General features: G+C 46.3%; 1 protein-coding gene across 1 annotated transcript in view; it reads left to right on the top strand.

The window, feature by feature from the left end:
- The first annotated feature begins 23,331 nt into the window (after positions 1–23,331).
- Positions 23,332–24,418, top strand: part of LOC144604066 (polypeptide N-acetylgalactosaminyltransferase 15-like) — a 69,441-nt gene continuing 68,354 nt past the window's right edge. The window contains exon 1 of the mRNA XM_078418135.1: positions 23,332–23,920. Coding sequence (XP_078274261.1) covers positions 23,442–23,920 — 479 coding nt within the window. The 5' untranslated portion in view covers positions 23,332–23,441. The remainder of the gene's footprint in view (positions 23,921–24,418) is intronic.

Here is a 24,418-nt window from a genome sequence, read left to right as displayed (position 1 = left end):
CATGGGGCAGGAATCCAGCTCCTCTCCTCTGGACCGTAGCCCTCCCAGTCAACCAGGTACTGGATCCCTCTGCCATACCGCCGGGACTTCAGCAGTTGCTTCACCGTGTACACCGGACCACCATCAATGATGTGGGGTGGCGGAGATAACAGAGGTGCAAGAGACAGGGAGTTGGAGGACACAGACTTAACCCGGGATACCTGGAAGGTGGAGTGAATCCGCATAGACTGGGGCAGTCTAAGGCGGACAGCAGAGAATGATCTTGAGAATCGAGAATGGGCCAATAAACTGGGGTGCCAATTTACGGGACTCAACGTGGAGGGCGAGATCTTGAGTGGACAGCGTACCCACTGACCAGGGCGACAGCGAGGGGCAGGGGTCCGGTGACCATCCGCCTGTCGTCTATACCTGGAAGCGGTGCGGAGCAGGGCAGAAGGGGCCTCCTTCCAGGTCCGACAACCACGGTGCACAAACACCTGGGTAGAGGAAACAGAGACCTCCTCCTCTTGGTCTGGGAACAGAGGCGGCTGATAAACAAGGGAGCAGTGGAATGGAGACAGACCAGTGGCAGAACTTGGCAGAGAATTGTGGGCATATTTGATCCATACCAATTTGCTATACCAGGTGGTAGGGTTGGTGGACACCAGGCAACGTAGGGTGGTCTCCAGGGCCTGGTTGGATCTCTCTGACTGACCATTAGATTGTGGATGGGACCCAGATGAGAGGCTTGCGGAGGAGCCAACCAGGGAGCAGAAAGCCTTCCAAAATTGTGAGGTGAACTGCGGACCCCTGTCAGAGACAATGTCTCGAGGGAAACCATCGAGTCTAATGACCTGATTTATAATGAGGTGAGCAAGTTCTACAGCAGATGGGAGCTTAGGAAGAGGAAGGAAATGAGCAGCCTTGGAGAAACAGTACACAAAGGTAAGAATAACTGCATTACCCTTGGACGGAGGCAAGCCGGTGATGAAGTCCAGGGTGATGTGGAACCAGGGACTAGGGACGGCAAGGAACAGGCAGGGGATGAAGGAGACCAGAGGGAGGCTGACGGGATGTCTTATTCTGTCCACAGGCAGAGCAGGCAGAGATGAAAGATCAGGTGTCGGCCTCCACGGTGAGCTACCAGAACCGCTGGGTGCAGCCGATGCCAGGATGACAGGCGAGATTAGAGGAATGAGCCCACTGGAGTACTTCAAAATGGGCTGAGACCGGGACAAATCATTTATTGGGGGGTCCTGAACCAGGATCAGGGTGATGATGCTAGACATTGTGAACTGTGGTCTCTGTTGTGTTCTTTAAAAAGATACAGTGAGTCCGACTGTGTTTTTACGCGAGTGTTTATTCAACCGCACATCTGCTCCCCCGGGCTCCTCCCTGTCCCCCTCTGATGACCCCCTACCAATAGACCTGTGTAGTCTTAAAGGCACATTGCAATAACACCACATCTCCCCTTTCTAGAATCAATCGGTAGACTGCGGTTGATTCACCAGACCTTAGAGGATTATTCTGCCTCTTTAGCTGGAAGGTCTGTTCCTATCTGAACTAAATTAATTCAACATAATTACATGTAAACACATTGTCTTAGTGAAAAGGATTTTACCCTTTTCACTAAATTAGAAAAACATTTTTCTTTAGAAACTCTCTCTTTTTTTCACTTATAGTTCAACCTATCTGGTCTCACCACTCTTCTCCCAAACCTGGTTCTGGGAGTGGATGGCAGTTCTGGAATGTTCTCTTTTGGTGGCTCTGCTGAGCTCTGCTCTGGAATGTTCTCTTTTGGTGGTTCTGCTGAGCTCTGCTCTGGAATGCAACCCGGGAGTTGCTCTTTCATACCACCCCCACTCTGGTCCGGCAAGGGTTTCATGGGAATTAGATGGCAACGGTTTCGCCTGACCGTCCCGTGAGGTCCCTCCACGATGTAAGAGCGGGGGGCGGTGTGGCTGCCGATCACAGCTCCAGCTTCGCCTTGATCCGTGACCCACACTTCTTGTCCGGGAAAGAGCCTGTCGAGACTCCGTGCACGATGCCGCAGGTTGTACCGTTGTGCATCTCTGATTCTCTTCTCCTTTTCCTTCCACGCAACCACTTCATTGTCGGGAAGAGCGGGATTCAGCAGGGCTGGAAGTGTTGGTACCTTAGTGCGAAGCCTTCTCCCCATAAGGAGTTGGGCTGGGCTGTACCCGTTCCCACTTCTGACACCAAGATGTGCGGTTGAATAAACACTCGCGTAAAAACACAGTCAGACTCACTGTATCTTTTTAAAGAACACAACATGGTGTCAGAAGTCCTGTAGGGTGCGTGAAGTGTACTTTGAGTCGAACAACTATCGTTTGGAGCTCGTTGACGGCAAAAGAGGAAGAAGAGTGCGACATGCAAGATGACAATGCACAGAGAGCCCCGGTAGGACCAAATGCTACATTTAGCATCCAGCCTCCGGAGTCCTTCGACTTTTCAAAGCCGCAAGAGTGGGCCAAATGGATACGGAGGTTCGAAAGGTTCCATCTGGCAAGTAACTTGAATGCCAGCTCCGAAGATAATCAAGTTAATAGACAATAGACAATAGACAATAGGTGCAGGAGTAGGCCATTCAGCCCTTCGAGCCAGCACCGCCATTCAATGCTGATCACTCTCAATCAGTACCCCGTTCCTGCCTTCTCCCCATACCCCCTCACTCCGCTATCCTTAAGAGCTCTATCCAGCTCTCTCTTGAAAGCATCCAACGAACGATGTTCTGCGCGGGTTAAACCTGACAGTAGCACAAAGCGGAACGTACATAGGGGTGCGCGATGGCTTCCAACGATTTTTCATAGTAAAGAAAAATATAATCTATGAGCGTGCCAAGTTCAACATGCGCAGGCAGGGAGAACATGAAACAGTGGATGCCTTTGTCACTGCGTTATATGCGCTGGCAGAGCACTGTAACTACGGGGTGCTACACGACGAGCTGATACGCGACAGGCTTGTTGTCGGACTGATGGATAAGTGGCTGTCCGAACGTATGCAGCTTGACGCAGAATTGACGCTCGAAAAGGCCGTCAATATGGCGAGGCAGAGTGAGGAGGTGAAACGGCAACAATCTTCTCTGCGAGGTGACACCAGGACAGAGGCAAGTGATGCTAAATCTGTGGACAGAGTGTATAAGAGCAGTAGTAAAGGTGCCAAAAACAAACCTCACCAGGCTTATGGCCACCAACTCAAAACACACAGCGCCCAACACAGCAGGGGGAAAAGTGTACAGTGCCATAAATGTGGCAGCTCTCCGTCCCATCCAAGGCAGGAATGCCCGGCAAAGGATGCAAAATGCCATTTATGTGGGAGAAAGGGACACTACAAGCGTGTGTGTAGATCACCCAAAACCGTGCAGGAAGTTGAAGAGGACGAGGATGTTATGTTCCTAGGCAGCGTCACAGCCGATGGAGAGCCATGGATGGTAAACATCGACATAAATGATAAAAACGTGTCATTCAAAATTGACACCGGCGCCGATGTTACAGTCCTACCCCACACCGTGTTTAAAGAGATCTATAGAGACAGCGATCCACCTACCCTCCGTAAAGCAACCAAGCCACTGCTGGGACCCGGGAGGAGTCCACTAGAAGTTGTGGGCGTCGCTGGGCTGTTCCTGGTGAAAGGAGAGAAAAGGGTGATGGAGGATGTGTACGTCACACGACACCTGCTGGGGAGGCCTGCTATCGGCAAGCTGGAGCTTGTGGTTCGGCTAGACAGCATCACCATAGAGACACTTAAGACTAGCTACCCGAAGCTATGCAGCGGTCTCGGGGAGGTACGACAGCAGTATGCCATCAAGCTGAAACCAGGGGCCCAACCGTTCTCATTGAAGACACCCAGAAGGATTCCGTTGCCGCTGATGGGTAAAGTCGAGCGAGAACTGTCCCGCATGGAAGGCCTGGGGGTGATCACCAGGGTTGAAGAGCCTACTGACTGGTGTTCAGGCATGGTGGTGGTGCCGAAAAATATGCGTCGATCTCACTAACCTCAACGAGTCGGTGTGTCGAGAAAAGTACATCCTGCCATCGGTGGAGGAAACATTGGGGATGCTGGCTGGAGCCAGAATATTCAGCAAGTTGGATGCCAACACGGGGTTTTGGCAAATACCCCTGACCGAAGACTCAGCAAAATACACAACATTCATCACACCCTTCGGTCGTTACTACTTCAAGCGGCTGCCCTTCGACATTGCCTCTGCCCCCGAACACTTTCAAAATAGGATGGTGTCAGAGGTCACGGAGGGACTCGAGGGAATCGTCTGCCACATGGATGATGTACTGGTCTGGGGCCAAACACGAGAGGAGCACGACGCTCGTCTGCATACTGTGCTGGCGAGGATCCGAAAGGCGGGCATTACGCTTAACATTGACAAATGTGACCTGTCGAAGGAAGAGGTGACCTTTCTTGGTCATGTCCTCTCCTCCAGTGGCATTAATCCTGACCCGAGCAAGACTGAGGCTGTAAGGAAGATGGAGGAGCCGACCAATGTGAGTGAGCTGAGGAGCTTTCTCGGAATGGTTAACCAGCTGGGGAAGTTCATCCCGCAACTAGCAGAGAGAGACAAGGCTCTGCGAGACCTCCTGTCGAAGAGGAACTGCTGGCTGTGGGGCATCGACCAGGCAAGAGCGTTTCAAGATTTGAAAAATGTACTGGTATCCCCACCTGTACTAGCCATGTACGACACGAACCGTGAATGCAAAGTCTCAGCAGACGCGTCATCTTACGGCCTGGGAAGTGTACTTCTCCAAAAATGGGATGAGGAGTGGAGACCGGTGGCCTACGTGTCGCGATCTCTCACACAGACGGAGCAGAGATACGCGCAGGTGGAGAAAGAGGCCTTGGGCCTGACCTGGGCTTGTGAAAGGTTCCGCAACTTTCTCATCGGTAAACACTTCCAGATGGAGACGGATCATAAGCCTCTCCTGAGTCTGCTGGGGTCACAGGCACTGGATGCTCTCCCTCCACGGATTCAGCGTTTCCGGATGCGCCTCATGCGCTATTCTTACTCCATTTCTCATGTGCCAGGAAAGTGTCTGTGGACAGCTGATACGCTGTCGCGTGCTCCTGTGAAAATGGGGGAAACGCCTGACGAAAAGGAGTTGTTTGAGAATACAAACATCTATGTGGACATGATAATAGAGAACCTGCCGGCAAGCACTGCCTACCTGGATGAGTTGAGAGCGGAGCTAAAAAGGGACAGTGTGTGCGCACGCATAATGCAGCTGTGTCAGGAAGGATGGCCAATGAATAGCAACAGTGAACCGGCACTCAGGCTGTACTGGGCAGAACAAACATTGCTCACGGTAAATGACGGACTGTTACTCAAAGGGGACAGATTAGTCATACCCTCAACTATGAGGAACGACGTGCTGACCAGACTACATGAAGGTCACCAGGGAGTGGTGAAATGTAGAGAGCGTGCACGATGGTCAGTGTGGTGGCCTGGACTAAGTCAGCAGCTGAACGAATTGGTCCTCAACTGCCGGACATGCAGCAAAGAGAGACAGAACCACACAGAGCCGCTGATGCCATCACAATACCCAGGCCGACCATGGCAAAAGCTGGGAGCTGACTTGTTCATGCTGGGAAGCAAGAACTACCTGCTGGTAGTGGATTATGCATCGAGATACGTGGAAATCGCTCCACTCAGCCCCACCAAGTCGACAGATGTAATCCACCACCTCAAATCAATGTTTGCACGTCACGGCATTCCGGAGACATTGGTCACAGACAATGGGCCTCAATTTGCCGGAACCGCCTTTGCTGCGTTTGCAAAGTCGTATGGTTTCCGCCATGTCACAAGCAGTCCGAGATATCCTCAGAGTAACGGGGAGGCCGAACGTGCAGTCAAGACAGTGAAGGGTCTCTTGAAGAAAGCGGCGGATCCCTACCTCGCTTTACTTGCATATAGAGCGACCCCACTGCAAAACGGGTACAGCCCAGCCCAACTCCTTATGGGGAGAAGGCTTCGCACTACGGTACCAACACTTCCAGCCCTGTTGTGTTCTTTAAAAAGATACAGTGAGTCCGACTGTGTTTTTACGCGAGTGTTTATTCAACCGCCATCTGCTCCACCGGGCTCCTCCCTGTCGCCCTCTGATGACCCCCTACCAATAGACCTGTGTAGTCTTAAAGGCACATTGCAATAACACCACAGTCTCGATCTCCCAGGTGATGGAGCCCACCAGGCAGGTGGGAGGCAGAATGGGTTCATGGGAATGGTTGTCCTAGTTGAAATAGAACTGTCGGGAGAGGGAGTCAGGCTTGACATTCTTGGAGCCAGGACGGTATGACAAGGTGAAGTTAAACCTGAAAAAAAGGGCCCAGTAGGCTTGACGGGGGTTGAGCCGCTTCACCGAACGCAGGTACTCCAGGTTCCTGTGGTCCATCCAGACTTGGAATGACTGCTCAGTGCCCTCCAACAATGCCTCCACTCCAACACCAGCAGCTCTCTGTTGCCGATGTCATAATTCCTCTCAGCCAGGGAGAGGCGACGAGAGAAAAAGGCACAGGAATACATCTTCTGGTCCTTGGAGGGGCGTTGGGAAAGCACTGCCCCAACTCCAACATCAGTGGTGTCAACCTCCACCACAAACTGGGCGGCACGGTGGGGCAGCGGTAGAGTTGCTGCCTTACAGCGAATGCAGCGCCGGAGACTCAGGTTCGATCCTGACTACGGGCGCCGTCTGTATGGAGTTTGTACGTTCTCCCCGTGACCTGCGTGGGTTTTCTCCGAGATCTTCGGTTTCCTCCCACACTCCAAAGACGTGCAGGTTTGTAGGTTGACTGGGTAAATGTAAAAATTGTCCCTAGTGTGTGTAGGATAGTGTTAATGTGCGGGGATCGCTGGGCGGCGTGGACTCGGTGGGCCGAAGGGCCTGTATCCGCGCTGTATCTCTAAATGTATCTCTAAAAAACTGACGGGGTGGATCAGGATGCTCCAGGATGGGGGCCTTAGTGAAGAGTTGCTCAAGGTCCTGGAATGCCCCCTCAGCAGCAGGGGATTAGGCAAACTTGAAGGAGGTAAACATGAAACCAGTGAGAGGAGCAGCCAGGATGCTGTAGTTGTGGATAAAGCGGAAGTAAAAATTGGCAAAGCCGAGGAAGTATTGTAGCTCCCTCCGTAGGCTCAGGCCAATCTACCTCCGCTCTCACCTTTCCTGGATCCATTTTGACGTGGCCAGCAGAGAGGATGTATCCTAGGAAGGACCAAGGGCTGGTGGAACTCACACTTCTCTGCCTTGAGGAACAGCTGGTTCTCCCATAGTCAAATGCAGGACGAGACAGACATGGCAGGTATGTTCCGACGCAGAGCCAGAGTAAACAAGGAAGTTACGCAGGTAAACAAATACAAACTGGTTCAGCATGTCCCGGAGCACATCATTGACCAGAGCCTGAAAGACAGCCAGGGCGTTGGTCAGGCCGAAGGGCATTACAAGGTACTCGTAATGCCCACTGGGTGTGTTGAAGGCTGCCTTCCACTCATCTCCTTCCTTGATGCGAACCAAATGGTAGGCATTGCGGAGTGGAGGAGGCGGAGAGGCATCAGCAGAGACGGGAGGAATTGACGAGGTGTACCAGGAACTGGTTGACTGGTTGTTAACTGCTCGATGGTATACATAAGTTGGTCTATTCGACCAGTAAGTTGGTCTATTCAAACCTCATGGGTGCCAAGAGTGGAGTCTTGGTGTTGAACAGCCTTGTAAAGATGAGCCAATATCTCCTCAGTCCTGGAACTGGGGAAATCCAAACTCTGGTCGAGCTGACCAGGATTGCCTGCCAATTCCATACTGGCCGACTAATCTGTCAGAAGGTTCAGAAATGGAAAGAACTCAAATGCAGGGTCACTGAAAAGTACTGAAGAAAACCCAAAATCCAATTGCGAATGGAACCAAAAGATATGGACCTGGAACCAAATGATATAGACCTGACACACTCAAGACACACTCAGATAATCAAAGGAGTAATAATATAGTTATCCGGGACAAAATCTAAGAACTTGGGTTCAAATCCCACCATACCAGATGGTTATAAATTAAAATTAAAATCCTTGAATTAACAAACAATTGTCAATTGCTGGAAAGACCCATTTGGTCCATTCATGTCCCATGGGGGAGGAAATCTGCCATCTTTACCTGGTCGTTTACGTGTGACTCCAGCAAAGTGGTTGAATCTCAACTGCCCTCTGAAATGATCTACTGAGTTATAATAAATTGCTGGGAAGCAACAAAGTAATAAAACCAGACAGATTATCCAGAATCGACCAAAGCACCAGCAATAACAGCAAAGTGCTGGAATACTACTTGGCGGGTCAGGCAGCATCTCTGGAGAACATGGATAGGTGACTTTTTTTGTAAACCAGCATCTGCAGTTCCTTGCGTCCATGCAAAATTGCCTTATCGAAATACATTGTCATTCCTTCACCGTCATTAGTTCAAAATCCTGAAACTCCTTCCATAAGCGCAGGAGGATGAGGGGAGATATTATAGAGGTATACAAAATCATGAGAGAAATAGATCGGGTCGATGCACAGAGCCTTTTGCTCAGAGTAGGGGAATCGAGGACCAGACGACATAGGTTCAATGTGAAGAGGAAAAAATTTAATAGGAATCCGAGGGGTAACGTTTTCACACAAAGGGTGGTGGGTGATGGAACAAGCTGCCAGAGGAGGAAGTTGAGGCTGGGACTATCCCATCGTTTAAGAAACAGTTAGACAGGTACATGGATAGGACAGGTTTGGAGGGATAGGGACCAAGCGCAGTAAAGAGGGACTAGTGTAGCCGGGACATTGTTGGCGGTGTGGGCGACTTGGGCCGAAAGGCCTGTTTCCACACTGTATCACTCTATGACTCTATTACGGATATACCCATACCTCAAGGACACCAGTAGTTCAATAAGGCAGCTCACTACCATCTTCTCAAGGGGAACTAAGGATGAGTAATTAAATGCTGGCTCAACCTATGAAGCCTACATCGCTTGAATGTATACAACAAAAGAAAAAGTAAATATTAAAACAGTGCAAAAGATATACCATTTCTTAAACCCTGGGTTCTACAGAGAGGAAATTACAATATTTTTGTAATTCTTTGGATTTTAAAAGTACTATGTCATTCCACAAGTCAGGGTTGGAGGAAACATAATGTTGGCTTAAGCTGGTATGATGACAGAATCAATTAATTAAAATCAGAAATGTTAGTGGAAACATGGATCTGTTGGGACTGACCATTAAGAATTGGGGATTTTTTTTAAATGGTTTTATTTGAAAAGTTCTCGACTAAGATTTGCTTGTTAAAGAGATGTGTGTATTGAAGTGTTAAAGTTATTGCTAAGTCCGAGAAGGAGCATGTTTGTATAGATGTGAACATTCTCAGTATATAATTAGAATTACATTCAGTTATTGTGCAGTTGTTGCACAAATCAACTGTTGATTTGCCCTACTCTGGATAGAATACTCTATGCATTCACCTTATCTATTTCTTTCCTATACACCTCTATAATGTCACCCTTTAACCTCTTGTGCTCCATGAAATAAAGTCCTACCCTGCCCAATGTCTTTTTATAGCTCAGGCCCTCAATTTCTGGCAACATCCTCGGAAATCTTCCCCTCACCACTTTTTTGCCCTCCTTATTTCCTTCGTAAGTATGCTCTTCAGTTCCCCAAATTCCTCCAATGATACACTTGATTCCAGTTGCCCATACAGTACCTGCTCCATGCCACCTTTTTCCTGACCAGAGCTTCAACTTCTCTCATCATAAAAGCTTCTTCAGTCCCCCACACCAGTGATCACCCCATACACCAGCACTAGCATTATCCTACACACTAGGGATAATTTACTTTTTTTTTTACAGTAGCCAATTAACCTACAAACCTGTATGTCTTTGGAATGTGTGAGGAAACAGAGCACCTTGAGAAAACCCAAGCCGTCACGGAACGTTCAAACTCCGTACAAACAGCACTCGTAGTCAGGATCAAACCCGGATCTCTGGCATTGTAAGGCAGCAACTCTGCCTCTGCACCCCCTATGTATCAAAGGAATATAGGAGACTGAATATGTGGGTATGGGCCAGAGAATTAAAAGCATTTTTGCAGATAATGATCAAACAAAATGGAAACATAGGTGAACGAGGTATATTAAATTCATAAATATTCACAGAGAGAGAAGTTTTCTCAAGACAGACATTCCTGCAACGGAGATGACACTGAATTAATGCTTTGAGTTATGGAGTCAAACAGCACGGAAGCAGACCCTTAAACCTAACCTGTTCATGTTGACTAAATGCCCATCTTCCCTATCCATGTACTTGTACCTGCTTCTGTTTGTTATATGTTCAGAAGTGAAATGTTTTAATGTCTCATTGCCAAATTTGGCCAATGGCCAAAATGAATTTAAAAAAGATATTTCAAGGCTGATGAGAAGTTTGTTCCACTATTTTGCATTTGCTGCAAAGCTACAAAGATCCACGTCACCCACAATTTACACAGCCTGGTGTCTCATGAAGGGATGTAGTCACCATCATTCACTCCTCTCTGTGAATCTATTCAATATAAACTTTATTTCCCACCATGTGTGCAACTCATCTTGCGCAACACAGGGTCGTGTTCAAATTTATGTGAGCTAAAACCACAAACTCATTCTCATTCAATCTGTCTTGATTTTATTCAACACTAGACGACCATGGGTCCAAACCTCTCCTGCGGGCTCGGCAACCCCCGTTGGGTCCAAACCTCTGCCAACTGGAGCTGTTGAGTCCAAACCTCTCCTGCGGACCAGCAACCCTCCCCAACTGATGACTCGTGGACCCGTTGCCGGCTGGGGAGTCTCCCCTGGGGCCAGGGACGGGCAAAGGGGGCGAGGAAAGAGGTATTACTGCACAGGCGCGGCTGACGGCTAGGAAAGGTGGGAGTGATTTATTAAAGTTTAAAAAGTGATTTATTAAAGTTTAAAAAGTGAATAACTTTTAAAATATAACAACCATTTGAACTGCAGGCCAATGGTGAGTAAGGTGGGCCTAAATTTGTTGCGCTATCGTGTACTCTTTTGGCTGTATCTTGGGAACAAACAAACAAACAACAAACATACAAGATGATACTTTTAGTAATATACTAGACCAAGTGGACCCGTTGGACCGAAACCTCTCCTGCATTGGTGCAGCACCCCTTCCCCCTCCCCTCTCTCCCCCTCCCCTCTCTCCCCCTCTCCCCCCTCCGTCCCTCCACCCCCTTCCCTCCCCCCACCCTCCATCCCTCCCCCTTCCCTCCCCCTCCCCCTCCCCCCCTTCTTCCTCCCCTCCACCCTCCTTTTACGCCCCCTCCCATCCCTTTCCCCTCCCCTCCCCTCCCCCCCTCAAACCCCCTTATCCTCCCTCGTCCCCCTCTCTCCTTCCTCCCTCCCTAGGAGATAGATTTAAACTTTTAAATGTGAATAACTTAAAAAATATAACACCGATTTCAATGAAACTTCTTCCATTAGCACCAAACGGATGACGGTGAGTAAGGTGGGCTTAAAATTGTTGCGCTATCTTGTACCGTTTTGGCTGTAGTTCAGGATCAAACAATCAAACAAACAAATGAGAGTTTTAGTACATGGATACTAGTAAAGGATGCACCCGTTGGGCCCAAACCTCGTTGGGTTCCCATTGAGATGTGGGAAAATCACGTTTTTTCTTTAATCAGAGGGCGGCTGCGCTCCTCCCACGTGGGACCCAGACCAATTGGGCGTTGAGCGGGAGGTCGGAGCCAATCAATCGACCCCACATGGGAAAAACGTGTTTTTTCTTTAAAATAAATGGCTTTTTTATAAATAAAATAAACTCAATGAAAATCGCGTTTTTTCTTTAAAATAAATGGTGTTTAAAAAATAAATAAATAAATCTCAATGAACATCATTTTTTTTCTTTAAAATAAATGGCTTTTTTTGCATTGGTCGAACATCCACCCCTCTCCCACTACCCCCCACTGCCCCACTCCTGCATCCCCCCTTTCCCTCCCCCCCACTCACCCACTATCCCCCCTCCCCTCCCCCTCCCCTCACCCCCCACCCACTCACCCACTCCACCTCCCCTCAACCCCCCTTAAAACTCCCCCAAACATCTCCTGCATTGGTCTAGCACCCCCCCCCCCCCCACCACCGTTTGCATCATCGCAAAGTCGAAATATCATAAGTAGAAGCATTGTAAGTCGGGGAGTATCTGTTTAAGATCATGTGGCTGGAAGCGAGCTGCGGCTCACTACGGGTCGCTGCCGTTTGCACCATCGCAAAGTCAAAATATCGTAAGTCAAAATATCATAAGTCGAATCATCATATGTTGGGGAGCATCTGTATTAGATTAATGGGCCCCAACTGCGCAGCAGCGGACCCCTTTAGGTTCCCATTGTGACGTCGAACATGGCTGATGGGCAGGAGAAGTGGAAAGGGGGTTTATTAAAGTTTAAAAAGTGATTTATTAAAGTTTAAAAAGTGAAAAACTTAAAAATATAACAACCATTGGAACCGCAGGCCAATGGTGAGTAAGGTGGTCCTAAAATTGTTGCACTATCGTGTTCAGTTTTGGCTGTATTTCGGGAACAAACAAACAAACAAACAAACAAACAAACAAACAAACATACAAGATGAGAGTTTTAGTTATATACCAGACCAAGTGGATCTGTTGGGCCCATTCCTTGTTGGGTTCCTACCGTGACATGGGAAAATCGTGTTTGGTCTTTAAAATAAATGGCATTTTTTTCTTAAAAATAAAATAAATCTTATCTGGAATGTTTTTGCTTTTTATGGTTAAAATTCTCTCTTGGAGATCCTCGAGACTGTGCTCTCATTCAGCAGCAGTGTCAGCTCGACTGCGACGGCAGTTGCTTTGAGCAGGAAGATACTGCTCCCCTCACGTGGGATCCGGACCAATCGGGCGTCGAGCGGGAAGTCGGAGCCAATCATTCACCCCGACGTGGGGACCTGGGCCAATCGGGCGTTGAGCGGGAGGTTGTAGCCAATCAATGGACCCCACATGGGGGTGAGTGGCAGGAGCAAATCAGGATGCGCCAGCGACCAATCAGAGTGGGGGCGCTCCCCCCACGTGCGACCCGGGCCAATCGGGCATCGAGCGTGAGGTCGGAGCTAAACACAAAATGGCAACCCTCCCCCAACTGCGCATGCGTCAGAGCTGAAGACAGCATGGCAACCCTCCCCCAACTGCGCACACACGGATGCGACAGCCATCCATTGGGCCCAAAGCTCTCCAGCATTGGAGCAGCACCCTCCCCTTCCTCACTTCCACTGCCCACCCCCCACTCCATCCCCCCTCCCCCACTCCATCCCCGATCCCCAACTCCATCCCCCTCCTTCTCCCCCCACTCACCCACTCCATCCCCCTCCTTCCCCCGCACTCACCCACTCCACCCCCCTTTCGTCCCCCCCACTCATCCATACCATCCCCCCTCCCTCCCCCTCCACTCACCCACTCCATCCTCTCTCCCCTCCCACTCCCCCCAACCCCCCACACTCCCCTCTCCCCTCCACCCAACACCGTTCCCCCCACCCTCCCCCACCACCACTCCCAAATCCTCTCATTCCACCCCTCTCTCCACCCCAATCGCCCCCTCCCCCCCATCCCACTCCCCTCCTTGGCGGGGAGTGTGTCCTGGGGCCGTAGGCGGGCGAGGGGGGACAGAGAAGGGGCGAGGGTTCCACTCACCTCGGTCCCATGCCCCCCCCCCCCCCCCCATTGACCAGCACTCCTGTCACTCTGGCGGGTCCCACCCCCGGCGGTAATTGTGGGGCCCCCTTCCCCCATTGGCCATCACTCCCATCATTCGAGCGGGTGCCATTGTGACGTTAACGCTGAACACAGGCAAGGTAAGTGGAAAAGTGAATTTTTTAACTTTATTATTGCGCAGGGGCTGCAGCTGAACTGGCAAGCCTTGATCATATCAACGGGTCCCAACTGCGCAGGCGCGGACTCGAACTTCCCATTGTGATGTCATACACGGGTGACGGCTAAAGGGAGAAAAAAGTGATTTTTTTAACTTTAAAAAGAGATTTTGAAAGATTAAAGCATTTTTAAAATATAACATTTATTCCAACCCCAGGACAATGGTGAGTAAGGTGGGCCTAAAATTGTCACGCTATTGTGTACCGTTTTGGCTGTGTCAAGACCCAAATAATATACAATTAATAAAACACACAAACAGAGAGTTTTAGTAATATATAGATAGATGAAACCATTAGAGATTTAGTCATAATGAAATATGCATTTTTGAAAGGTGATTAAGGCAAAGCTGTGGTCAACTTGTTTTAGTCAGGCATTTTTTCCCGATTTAAAACACAGCTGCTTTGTCTACCTTCTTCACAAAATTCACCAGATTAATGTGTTGATTTTGATGAGCAAAATGTTGAATATTGAATATCTATTAATACCACCTATCATAGTGAGGATTCGAATGCAGGAGCAAGGATCTCTTTTGCAATTAAATAGGGCCTTGGTGAGTATAGTGTGCACTGTTGGTCACCTTATCTGAGGAAGGATGTTCTGTTATGGAGGTAGTCCAGTGAAAGTTAACTTAAAATGATTCCCAGGATGGCAAGACTAAAGAGAGATTTTGTTAATTCAGCTTAAATTGGCTAAAGTTGAGAAGAATAAGAGGAAACCTCAATGAAACTTATCAAATCCCTATTGTTGTGGATAGAGTAGATGCATGAAAGATGTTCCTGAATGTGGGGAAATCCAGAACCAATGATTACAGCCTTAGGATATGGGGGAGATCATTCATGGACTGAGATGAAGAGAACTTCTACACCCAATGAGTGGTGAATCTGTAGAATTCTCGCAACAGAAAATGGTTAAATATATTAAAGATATTTCCAATAGCTACAAAGACCAGAGGATGGGGGGGGGGATGACAACGCCGGAACAGAGTACTGGATCTGGGTGATCATGGAGTGGAATGGCCTACTCCTACGACTAATTTCCATGTTTCAATTTTGCAATTTCAACTGAAAACAAAGGATATTGGGAACATATGATTTATAATTATATTGATACAGAATAATATCAATATGATTACATCTTATGGGTTTTGGGCAAGAACGACAATTACAATTAATGTCATTACTTTTACTCTTGTTTTTTTGCAATCTGCAAACTTTGGAACTAGCTTGAAGGAATTAGTGAGGTTTGAAATATGGAAAAGTCAGAATTTATAATGTTATTTTATTTCCACTGCACTTCTGGTAATGTTGGCAATCTGCCTGGCTAGCTTTTACAGTTAATTCCTTCTGTTTTCTAAAGCATTCATGACTTTCACAAATATAATGCAGTGATTTCTAAGACATGTTATTTTACTTTTTATTCCATCGAAGAAATAGGTTCCATTTTAATTTAGCACAGTTCTGATTGAATACTTATATACTGACTGAACTAGAATCACTGAAACTCACCAGGGCTCCAGACCCCATGCTTCGTTGAAACTTACTTAGAGGCAGGAACAATGTTCCCAATGTTGGGAGAGTCCAGAACAAGGGGCCACAGTTTAAGAATAAGGGGTAGGCCATTTAGAACAGAGATGAGGAAGAACTTTTTCAGTCAGAGAGTGGTGAAGGTGTGGAATTCTCTGCCTCAGAAGGCAGTGGAGGCCAGTTCGTTGGATGCTTTCAAGAGAGAGCTGGATAGAGCTCTTAAGGATAGCGGAGTGAGGGGGTATGGGGAGAAGGCAGGAACGGGGTACTGATTGAGAGTGATCAGCCATGATCGCATTGAATGGCGGTGCTGGCTCGAAGGGCTGAATGGCCTACTCCTGCACCTATTGTCTATTGTCTATTGTCTATTAATGGAAAAGTTACTATAATTTGATGTCGCATGTAGAAAAAAGTATGAATTAAAGTGTGTTGGGTTACCAATAGGAGTTGCATTGCATAGTCCAGAAAATCTCGAGGTCCGGCACCTCCAAAGTGCTGAGCATGCCGGATGAACAAGTTTTATTGCAACAGTCAATTGTATTTCTACAATCAGCTACATTTTATTTTCTGCATGTCTGTTTCAAATGGTAGATCCTAGAATTTATCAGACCAGATAATACGTGGCCTAATATTTCCAATCAACCTAATGCCAATGATGTAGAAGGAAAAGTCCATTAGTCATCTTCCTATTCTATTACGAGATGCTTTTTAAGCAATAATTTCTTATGAATATTTTTTTAATGATGAGCCCAAATTCTTGTTCTCTTTTTATAAACTCATCAACCATTGGAACTCTTGCCTGACTTCTGATAATTATGAATACCACAGCTTGGCTGCCACTTTGTTTTCTTTGTTTTGTCTGAGTACTCAAAGAAAAATGAAACCACATATATTCTGAGAATGTTCATTAAAAAAAAAGCACTGAATAAGAATATTACTGGAATCATTACAAAGATATTAAAAATTATAGAATTCTCTGAAAGATAAGTGAATTCACTTGTTACGTATTTTATTTATTTGAAATGTCTCTGGCAACATTCTCCAACAGAAGTCTGTCTGTTTCTGACAAGGCTTAAACTCACTTTGGGAGGAATTGGTGGGGAGTCAGACGGCAAGAATTGAAGCCCAGTCGGTAAAATTGTCAACGGTTGATTCTGCTGTGGATGGGCGGTAAGTTAAATCACTGGCTCTTGTGTTGGTAATAGGATACTAAATTCTCCAGCAAGGAATTAACTGTTTTAGCAAGCTAGTCAGTCCACCAAAATGGCCAGAAGTGCTATGAAAATAAAATAACGGTCAATTAATTCCAAAATGATGGGATATTTAAGAGTTTAAGAGAAATGGGGGAAATAATAGAGATATGTTGGCTGGTTTATTAGAATAGAACAGAATTTTATGGGATGAAACCTGGCGCTCATTTTAAATGAGAAACTCTCTTTATATCAATCAAAAGCAGGGAACACAATCAAAATCTCACAATCAGTCTGTTCTCCTTTCAAGATTATTGTTGAGCTTTCTGTGTGGACTAAGGTGTGCTGTTTTAATTTTGAATTTCAATCATTTGCTGTTTTTTATTTTTAGTTTACTTATTACTTTTGGAAAAAATGTTGAAATGAGTGAATTTGCAAGGTCTGTACATAGGCAAACATTTAATTACTGGATCAAATCCAAGTGCAATGGGCCAGAATTTCCTTAGAGCTTCCAGAGACGTGTTAAACAATTGCTCCATGGTTAGGCATTGACTGACCATTTAGAAATTCAATAGCACCAGAAGCTCACCAAACTTTATTTAAAGTTTAAAATAGTATAAAAAGTATATTAAAATATTTTTTTAAAGTATAAAACTTTATCTAAACAAATTCACAATTTACTGCAGAATTGGTCATTACAAGGATTAATAAAAAATGTGATTAAAGGGAATAAGAACAAAATAAACCTCAACTATGAACAAGCTAAATATGAGATGTTTCATTCATGTTCATAATTATTAAGGACATAAAATGATTACTTACAATAATGGTAAGGAAGGTTCAAAGATTTTGTGTTTGGTTATTAGACCAAGAGTAAGTTTTCCAAAAGTGTCTTTTTAAAAACGAATATTAGTGAAATTTCCCTTCTCTACTTAGAGCTCCTACTTTAGGCATTGTATTTTAGATGTTTGTGCAAACAATGCCAAAAAAGTTATCTTTAAGTCAGAATGTCACACTTCATGAGCCAGAAGGAAGCTAAGTCTAAAACACTCAGAAAAGTCCAGTAATTATTACTGTTCCCTATTTACTCCAGAGAAAATGGTGTAGTGGTGCATTTTGATCAGTTATTGACCTTGTGGTGAAAGTACCAGAAACATAGCAAACAGATGGATTGAGGAACATGTGCTGAAAAAAATTGTACATAGCTTTGTAAACAAGAGCATTGGCCAAAAAAGAATAGCCATATTGAAAACTTTGAAGAGTTGGAGCATGGAGATGAAAAGAAAGGAGGAGAGCTTGTCTCAGTTGAAAACAGCAGTTCCAACTGTCCATTGGTCAGTTTCTGCCTGAAAACCACGCATATGCATTAAAGGGGATGAGGATTTCTTTCCGTTGAAAGATATGTTTGTCTTTAATGGCAGGGTGGCAGGGATAATGCAGAAAGAACTGATTATTAGAATAATGTTATAACAGTTATTAAAGAAGTGGAGGATGAACAAAAAGGCTTTGTTTGTAAATAAGGGTTGTAAAAGGCTATTGCAAATGAGGTACTCAATTGTCCAGATTGATAGGAAAATGTAAAGGGAAGAATTTTAGAACTGGTGCAGGATAATTTTTCATAAACAATAGTGAGAATCCCCAAGTGAGAAACTGAGAGTAAGAAAGCTCACATCCCTTTCAATGCATTTGCATGGTTTTCAGGCACAGAACTGACCTACAAAGTAGACAGATGGGAACTGCTGAAGCAGCATTGAATGTGAATAAGTATTATACTTGAACTTTCATGTGAACTGTCCAGTTGAACTGGCAGCTCCACCACCATCCCCAACAACCAACTTTCTAGTCTGGTTCCTATCACTAAGTTGCCCAGACCAAGACAAGGACTCAACCTCTCCTGTCCTCACTACCCAGTCCAGTTAGATGGACCTCAGTTTATGTGAATAATGCCCTTGTGAGATGAAGGACACCTGCACGAAAATAGAACATAGAACAGCACAGCACAGGAACATTTGCAGGAAACACAGGAAGAAGAGATGTCTTCAAAAATACCAAGTTAATTACATCTTAATGTTCTAAGATTACCTCATCCGACTTCTAACGTAAAGCAGCACTATCTCCCAACTGTTTCTCCACTAAATTGGCAACTGCATCGGAGCATGCATCCTGCACCCATGCAGAATTCACTGATTTCATTAATTTACCATTAACCTTCACCCTGCCCTCAAATCTACTTGGACCATTTCTGACATCTCTTTCTCCCTTCTCTTGATCTCTCTGTCTCCATCTCAGGGGACAGACCATCGACTAACATCTACAATAAAATCACTGACTCCCACAGGAATAGCACTTCATATTCTGCTTGGGTAGCTTACAACCCAATGTCATCAACATTGTCATCCAATTTTAAGTAACTAACTAATCCCCAGTTCTCAACTATTGAACACTGTATAAACCATGAGAGGAATAGATCGGGTCATGATGCATAGATGCACAGAGTCTCTTGTACAGAGTAGGGGAATTGAGAACTAGAGGACATAGGTTTAAGGTGAGGGGGGAAAGATTTAATAAGAATCTAAGGGGTACGTTTTTCACACAAAGGGTGGTGGGTGTATTGAACGTGCTGCTGAAGGAGGTAGTTGAGGCAGGTACTATCACAATGTTCAAGAAACATTTAGACAGGTACATGGATAGGACAGGTTTAGAGGGTTATGGGCCAAATGGAGGTATGTGGAACCAGAGTAGATGGGACATGTTGCCCGGTGTGGACAAGTTGGGCCAAAGAGCCTGTTTCCACGCTGTAAGACTCTATGACCAACTACTATATCTCCCCTGACAATCAGCAATCAGCTTACATCATTAGAAATCATCATGTCTTAAAAGTTCAATCATTTTAGTCTATACCAAGGTTCACATCTATCAATACTATTCAGAACTAATTGGCTGCCAGTTCCTTTTTGAAAAGCTTACTTGGTATATTTTAGCCATTTTTTATGCAATGATGCATTAGATGTGAAAGAAATACAGTATATCTTTTGGAAAGGTAACAGTTCCACTAAGACGGCACTCACTGGAATACATCTCAGATTAATAAAGTACACATTCAATGTAAAAAGTATTGACTAGGAAAAGTAAATCTTCTGATCAGTGGTTTTAATTGTGGAAGGAGGGTATCATGAAACTGTCAGGCTTGTCTTAGAAGTCAATTCTACAGAAATTCTCCAGAATTAGCAACTGCTTTGCCCTCATTGTTATCAGACTACTGAATAGTCCTCCTATAACCTCGAAAGAGTACCATCTTATAATTTATAAATTGTTTTTTTTGTTGATGAGGCCACACTTGGAGTATTGTGTTCTGTTTTGGTCACCTTGCTATAGGAAGAATGTCATTAAGCTGGAAAGAGTGCAAAGAAGATTTACGAGGATGTTGCTAGGACTTGAGGGGTGAGCTGTAGGGAGAAGTTGGGTAGGCTTGGATCTTATTCATCGGAGCACAGGAGGCTGAGGGGTGATCTTCTAGAGATGTATAAAAACATGAGGGGAATAGAGAGAATTAAGGCACAGTCTTTTAACCAGGGTAGGGGGATCAAAAACAAAATCACATATGTTTAAGGTTAGAGGAGCAAGATTTAATAGGAATGTGAGGGACAACATTTTCACTCAGAGGGTGGTGGATATATGGAACGAGCTAACATAGGAGGTAGCTGAGGCAGATACTACAACAGAGTTTAATAAACATTTGGACAAGTACATGGATAGGAAAAGTTCAGAGAGATATAGGCCAAATGCAGGCAAATGGGCCACATACCAGTCAAATAACAGCCTGACAGTAGTATGCACAGAATAATACCTTGCAGACAATGTGCCAGATTCCTCCATTGCTCTCCATGGATATGTCCTGTCCCACCAACATGAGAGACGCACCAGAGGTGCTGATACCACAGCATAAAAGTAGAAGGGAGTAATCCTTCAAGTCTTCGGCAATGAATCCTGACGCCATGAAGTCTTGTAGCATCAGGTCATATATAGGCAAGGAAACCCCCAGATTATCAGTAATTTAGCAGATTAATCAACTCTTCCATTCTACGTAGCTCCTAAAAGCACTGGAAGTAACAAGGGCACAGACTATACTCTTGGTGGGAAACTTGATTCTAGATAAAGGGCTTTGATCTAGGACGTTGACGGTCAATTTCCTTCCATCAATGCCTCCTGACTCACTGAGTTCATCCAGAATTTCCCTTTTTTTTGCTCCAAATTCCAGCATCTGCAGTTTCTCGTGCCTCCTGGGAAACCTCAATGTCCATCAAAGAGACTGAATTGGTAGTATCAGAACTGAGCAAGCCAGCTACGTGTTGAAGGACACAGCTGCCAGAATGGCTTGGTGATGAGTAAACTTTCAAAAGGATAACCCGACTTGACCTCAACCTCACTAATCTATCTGCCTGATGCAACTGACCATGACAATATTGGTAGAGGTAACCACCACACAGTCCTTATGGAGACCATGTTGCTCTTTTATGCTGAGGACACCCTTCTCCATCAGGTTTGTGCCACTACCTAAGAGCTAAATGGGATCTGAAATTCAAAACTGGACTCTAGCAGATGATGCAGACCATTGGCAAAAGCAGAAATGTACATTACACAATGTGTTCCTGATGTCCCACCACATCCCTTACTCTACCATCGATTCACAGTGTTTACTAAAAACAGACCCACCAATGATTTTCCGTCAATCTTGGTTTCAGAGCATTTCTGGATTATCCGTATTGCCGGACCAACAGAGATCACAGCCCCCGAGAGTAGTTCAACAGTACCGGAACGGTCTACCAAGGCCACTGGGGAGACAAGACACCGGCCCGCTATATCAGTTATGGGACTGGATAAGCGGGCTCCAGCCGAGCCGTTGTTCCAGAGCCCCAGCCACAGGGGGCAAATTCGATCCGCTGACCAGCGTGGAGGTCCCAATTAGATCAAGTTCGGCCGCCTAGGTGTCACATTTTTGTGGGGACTTCCGGGAGGAATTTCAAGTGCGCTCTCATAATTTTGTCTGGATTAAAGGAGGTGCCGGACCATCAGTTGCCAGAAAATTGGTGGTGGTCCTGTATACAGTACTGCAGTTATGTGCCCATGTTACTCCAATAGCATCACTCAAATCTCAAATCTTTTTCAACAAGAAGGACAAGGGCAGCTGATGCATGTGAACATGGTTACCTGCAAGTTCTTCTCTGAAATATGCAACCCTCATTTGGAAATATATTACTAGCCCTTCAGCATAACTGGGTCTTAATCCTGCAACTCTCTCACAACCATTTTGCAGAAATACCTTTACCAGAATCTTCGCAATGGTTCAAGAAGGCAACTCATTGCCACTTCTCAAGGACAATTAGGGATGAGGAACAAATGCTGGCCATGCCAAATGAAGCGCAAATTGCGATAAATTAATAAATAAAGCATATTGAATCCACTTTTTCCTGATAGATGTCATCTACATCAATGATTTGGATGAGAACATACAGGGCAAGATTAACAAGTTTGCTGTGATACAAAAGTGAGTGGTTTTGCAGATAGTGAAGATAGTTGTGAAAGATTGCAGCAGGATCTGGATCGATTGGCCAGGTGGGCTCAGGAATGGTTGATGGAATTTAATACAGAGAAGTGTGAGATGTTGCATTTTGGGACGTCTAACAAGGACAGGACCTGCACAGTAAATGGTAGGCCTCTGGGGAGTGTTGTCGAGCAGAGGGATCTAGGAGTGCAGGTGCATGGTTCCTTGAAGGTCGAGTCGCAGGTAGATAAGGTGGTCAAAAAGGCTTTTGGCACATTAGCCTTCATCAGACAGAGTATTGAGTATAGATATTGGGAGGTCATGTTGCAATTGTATAAGACATTGGTGAGGCTGCATTTAGAATATTTTGTTCAGTTCTGGACACCATGTTATAGTAAAGATATTGTCAAGCTTGAAAGGGTTCAGAAAAGATTTACGAGGATGTTGCCAGTACAAGAGGGTGTGAGCTATAGGAAGAGGTTGAGTAGGCTGGGTCTCTATTCCTTGTAGTGCAGCAGGATGAGGGGTGATCTTATAGAGGTGTACAAAATCATGAAAGGAATAGATTGGGTGGATGCGCAGTATCTTGCCCAGAGTAGGGGAATCGAGGACTAGATCAAGGTGAAGGGGAAAAGATTTAATAGGAATCCGAGGGGTAACTTTTTCACACAAAGGGTGGTGGGTGTATGTTCTGCCAGATGGGCGCATGGGCACACAAGCTGCCAGAGGAGGTAGTTGAGGCTGGGACTATCCCATCGTTTAAGAAACTGTTAGACAGGTACATGGATAGAACAGGTTTGGAGGGATGTGGACCAAACCCAGGCAGGTGGGACTAATGTAGCTGGGACATTGTTGGCCAGTGTGGGCAAGTTGGGCCGAGGGGCCTGTTTCCACACTGTATCACTCTATGACTCTAGGTCTACAGAACATTCCCGCATTGTGAATACCGCGTCATTCGTCAATTCTAAGATGAATTCAATGAAAAATAGAGTAAGTTTTGTTCTGGAATTAATTTGGCTTGCACCATACTCTTCAGCCGTGGGTCGTTTTGGGTGGCGGGCGCTAGGACCCGGCGCTCCGCCTTGTCGGGGAGCAGCTGCTGAAGTCGGTGCATCTGCTGCTCGACGCGAGTAGCCGGCACGCGGGCAGTTCGTGGTCGCACTGTCGGCGGGCTCGAGGCTCGACGAGACCGTTGGGACGAGCGGCAAGAGCCCCCCTCGCGCCCTTGGCCGTTGCGCGCGCGGGGATGAGGAGATGCGGTCGGGCGGCTACTGCCGCCGGCTGAGGCGCGCGGGCTGCCAGCCGCCTCGCGGCAGCATGTGCGCCAGGCGGCGGGGCTGCCGCCCTGCCCTCGCCCTGCTCTGGCTGCTGCCTGGTTTGTTGCTGCTGGTCGCCGCGGCGCTGCTCAACCCGCCGCCCGAACACCCACCCGGCCCCGGTCAGGAGGGCACAGCGGCGGGCTGGATGGCGGAGGGCAGCCGACTGCCGGCGCTAACACCGCTGTCCACCGAGCTCTTCGCCGAAGACGAGTTGATGGTGGCGACCGAAGGGCCGGCGAGTAAGAGGAGGAGGAGAAGGAAGAGGGTGTACCAGCTGGCGAGGGCAGGTGGATGGGGACGTGCCGGTCCGGTCCCGGGTCGCGAGCACCAATGGCAACATCTCCGAGGCTTCAACGAGGTTGTCAGCGAGCGGATCTCCCTTCACCGAAGACCACCTGAGGTACGCGACCCTTTGTAAGTACAGCAGCGCTGGAGCAGTTTATTTTCCCATTGCCCACTGGTGGCACAGGTATGCCTTCTCCCTGGAATAAAACCATGCTTCGCAAGGATAGCGGTCAAATTTTAACTATCGCACACAATTATTAAATGTAACCATAAAGCGCATTGCATTTTTACTTTAATGCCGAATACAAAAAAAAGAGATGGAAATCTGAATGCAGAGACCAAAACAGCTCAAGATTGGTACCTCGTGTGTGAACCGACAACTCTTAAAATAACCGTCAAAATTCTGAGGCACTTGCCAACCTGTTGCATTTGCAGTTGCAATGTATTGTTAGCTGGTTAAATATCTTCTGCTTTCTTATCCATCTTCTGCTTTCGGCATTCAAATAAAATATGCGAACCATTTCAAGTTTAGATTTCGTGCGTTTGGTGCGTTTTTGCCTACAATCCTTACGAGGCAAGGGTTATTTTTTTCAGAGATAGTTTTTTTTAAAGAAGACTTTCTGCTTT

Source organism: Rhinoraja longicauda, chromosome 2 (assembly GCF_053455715.1).
Source record: "Rhinoraja longicauda isolate Sanriku21f chromosome 2, sRhiLon1.1, whole genome shotgun sequence".
In the NCBI taxonomy this organism is placed as follows: Eukaryota; Metazoa; Chordata; class Chondrichthyes; order Rajiformes; family Arhynchobatidae; genus Rhinoraja; species Rhinoraja longicauda.
The sequence above is the reverse complement of the archived record's forward strand: the minus strand, read 5'-3'. Positions and strand labels throughout refer to the sequence as shown.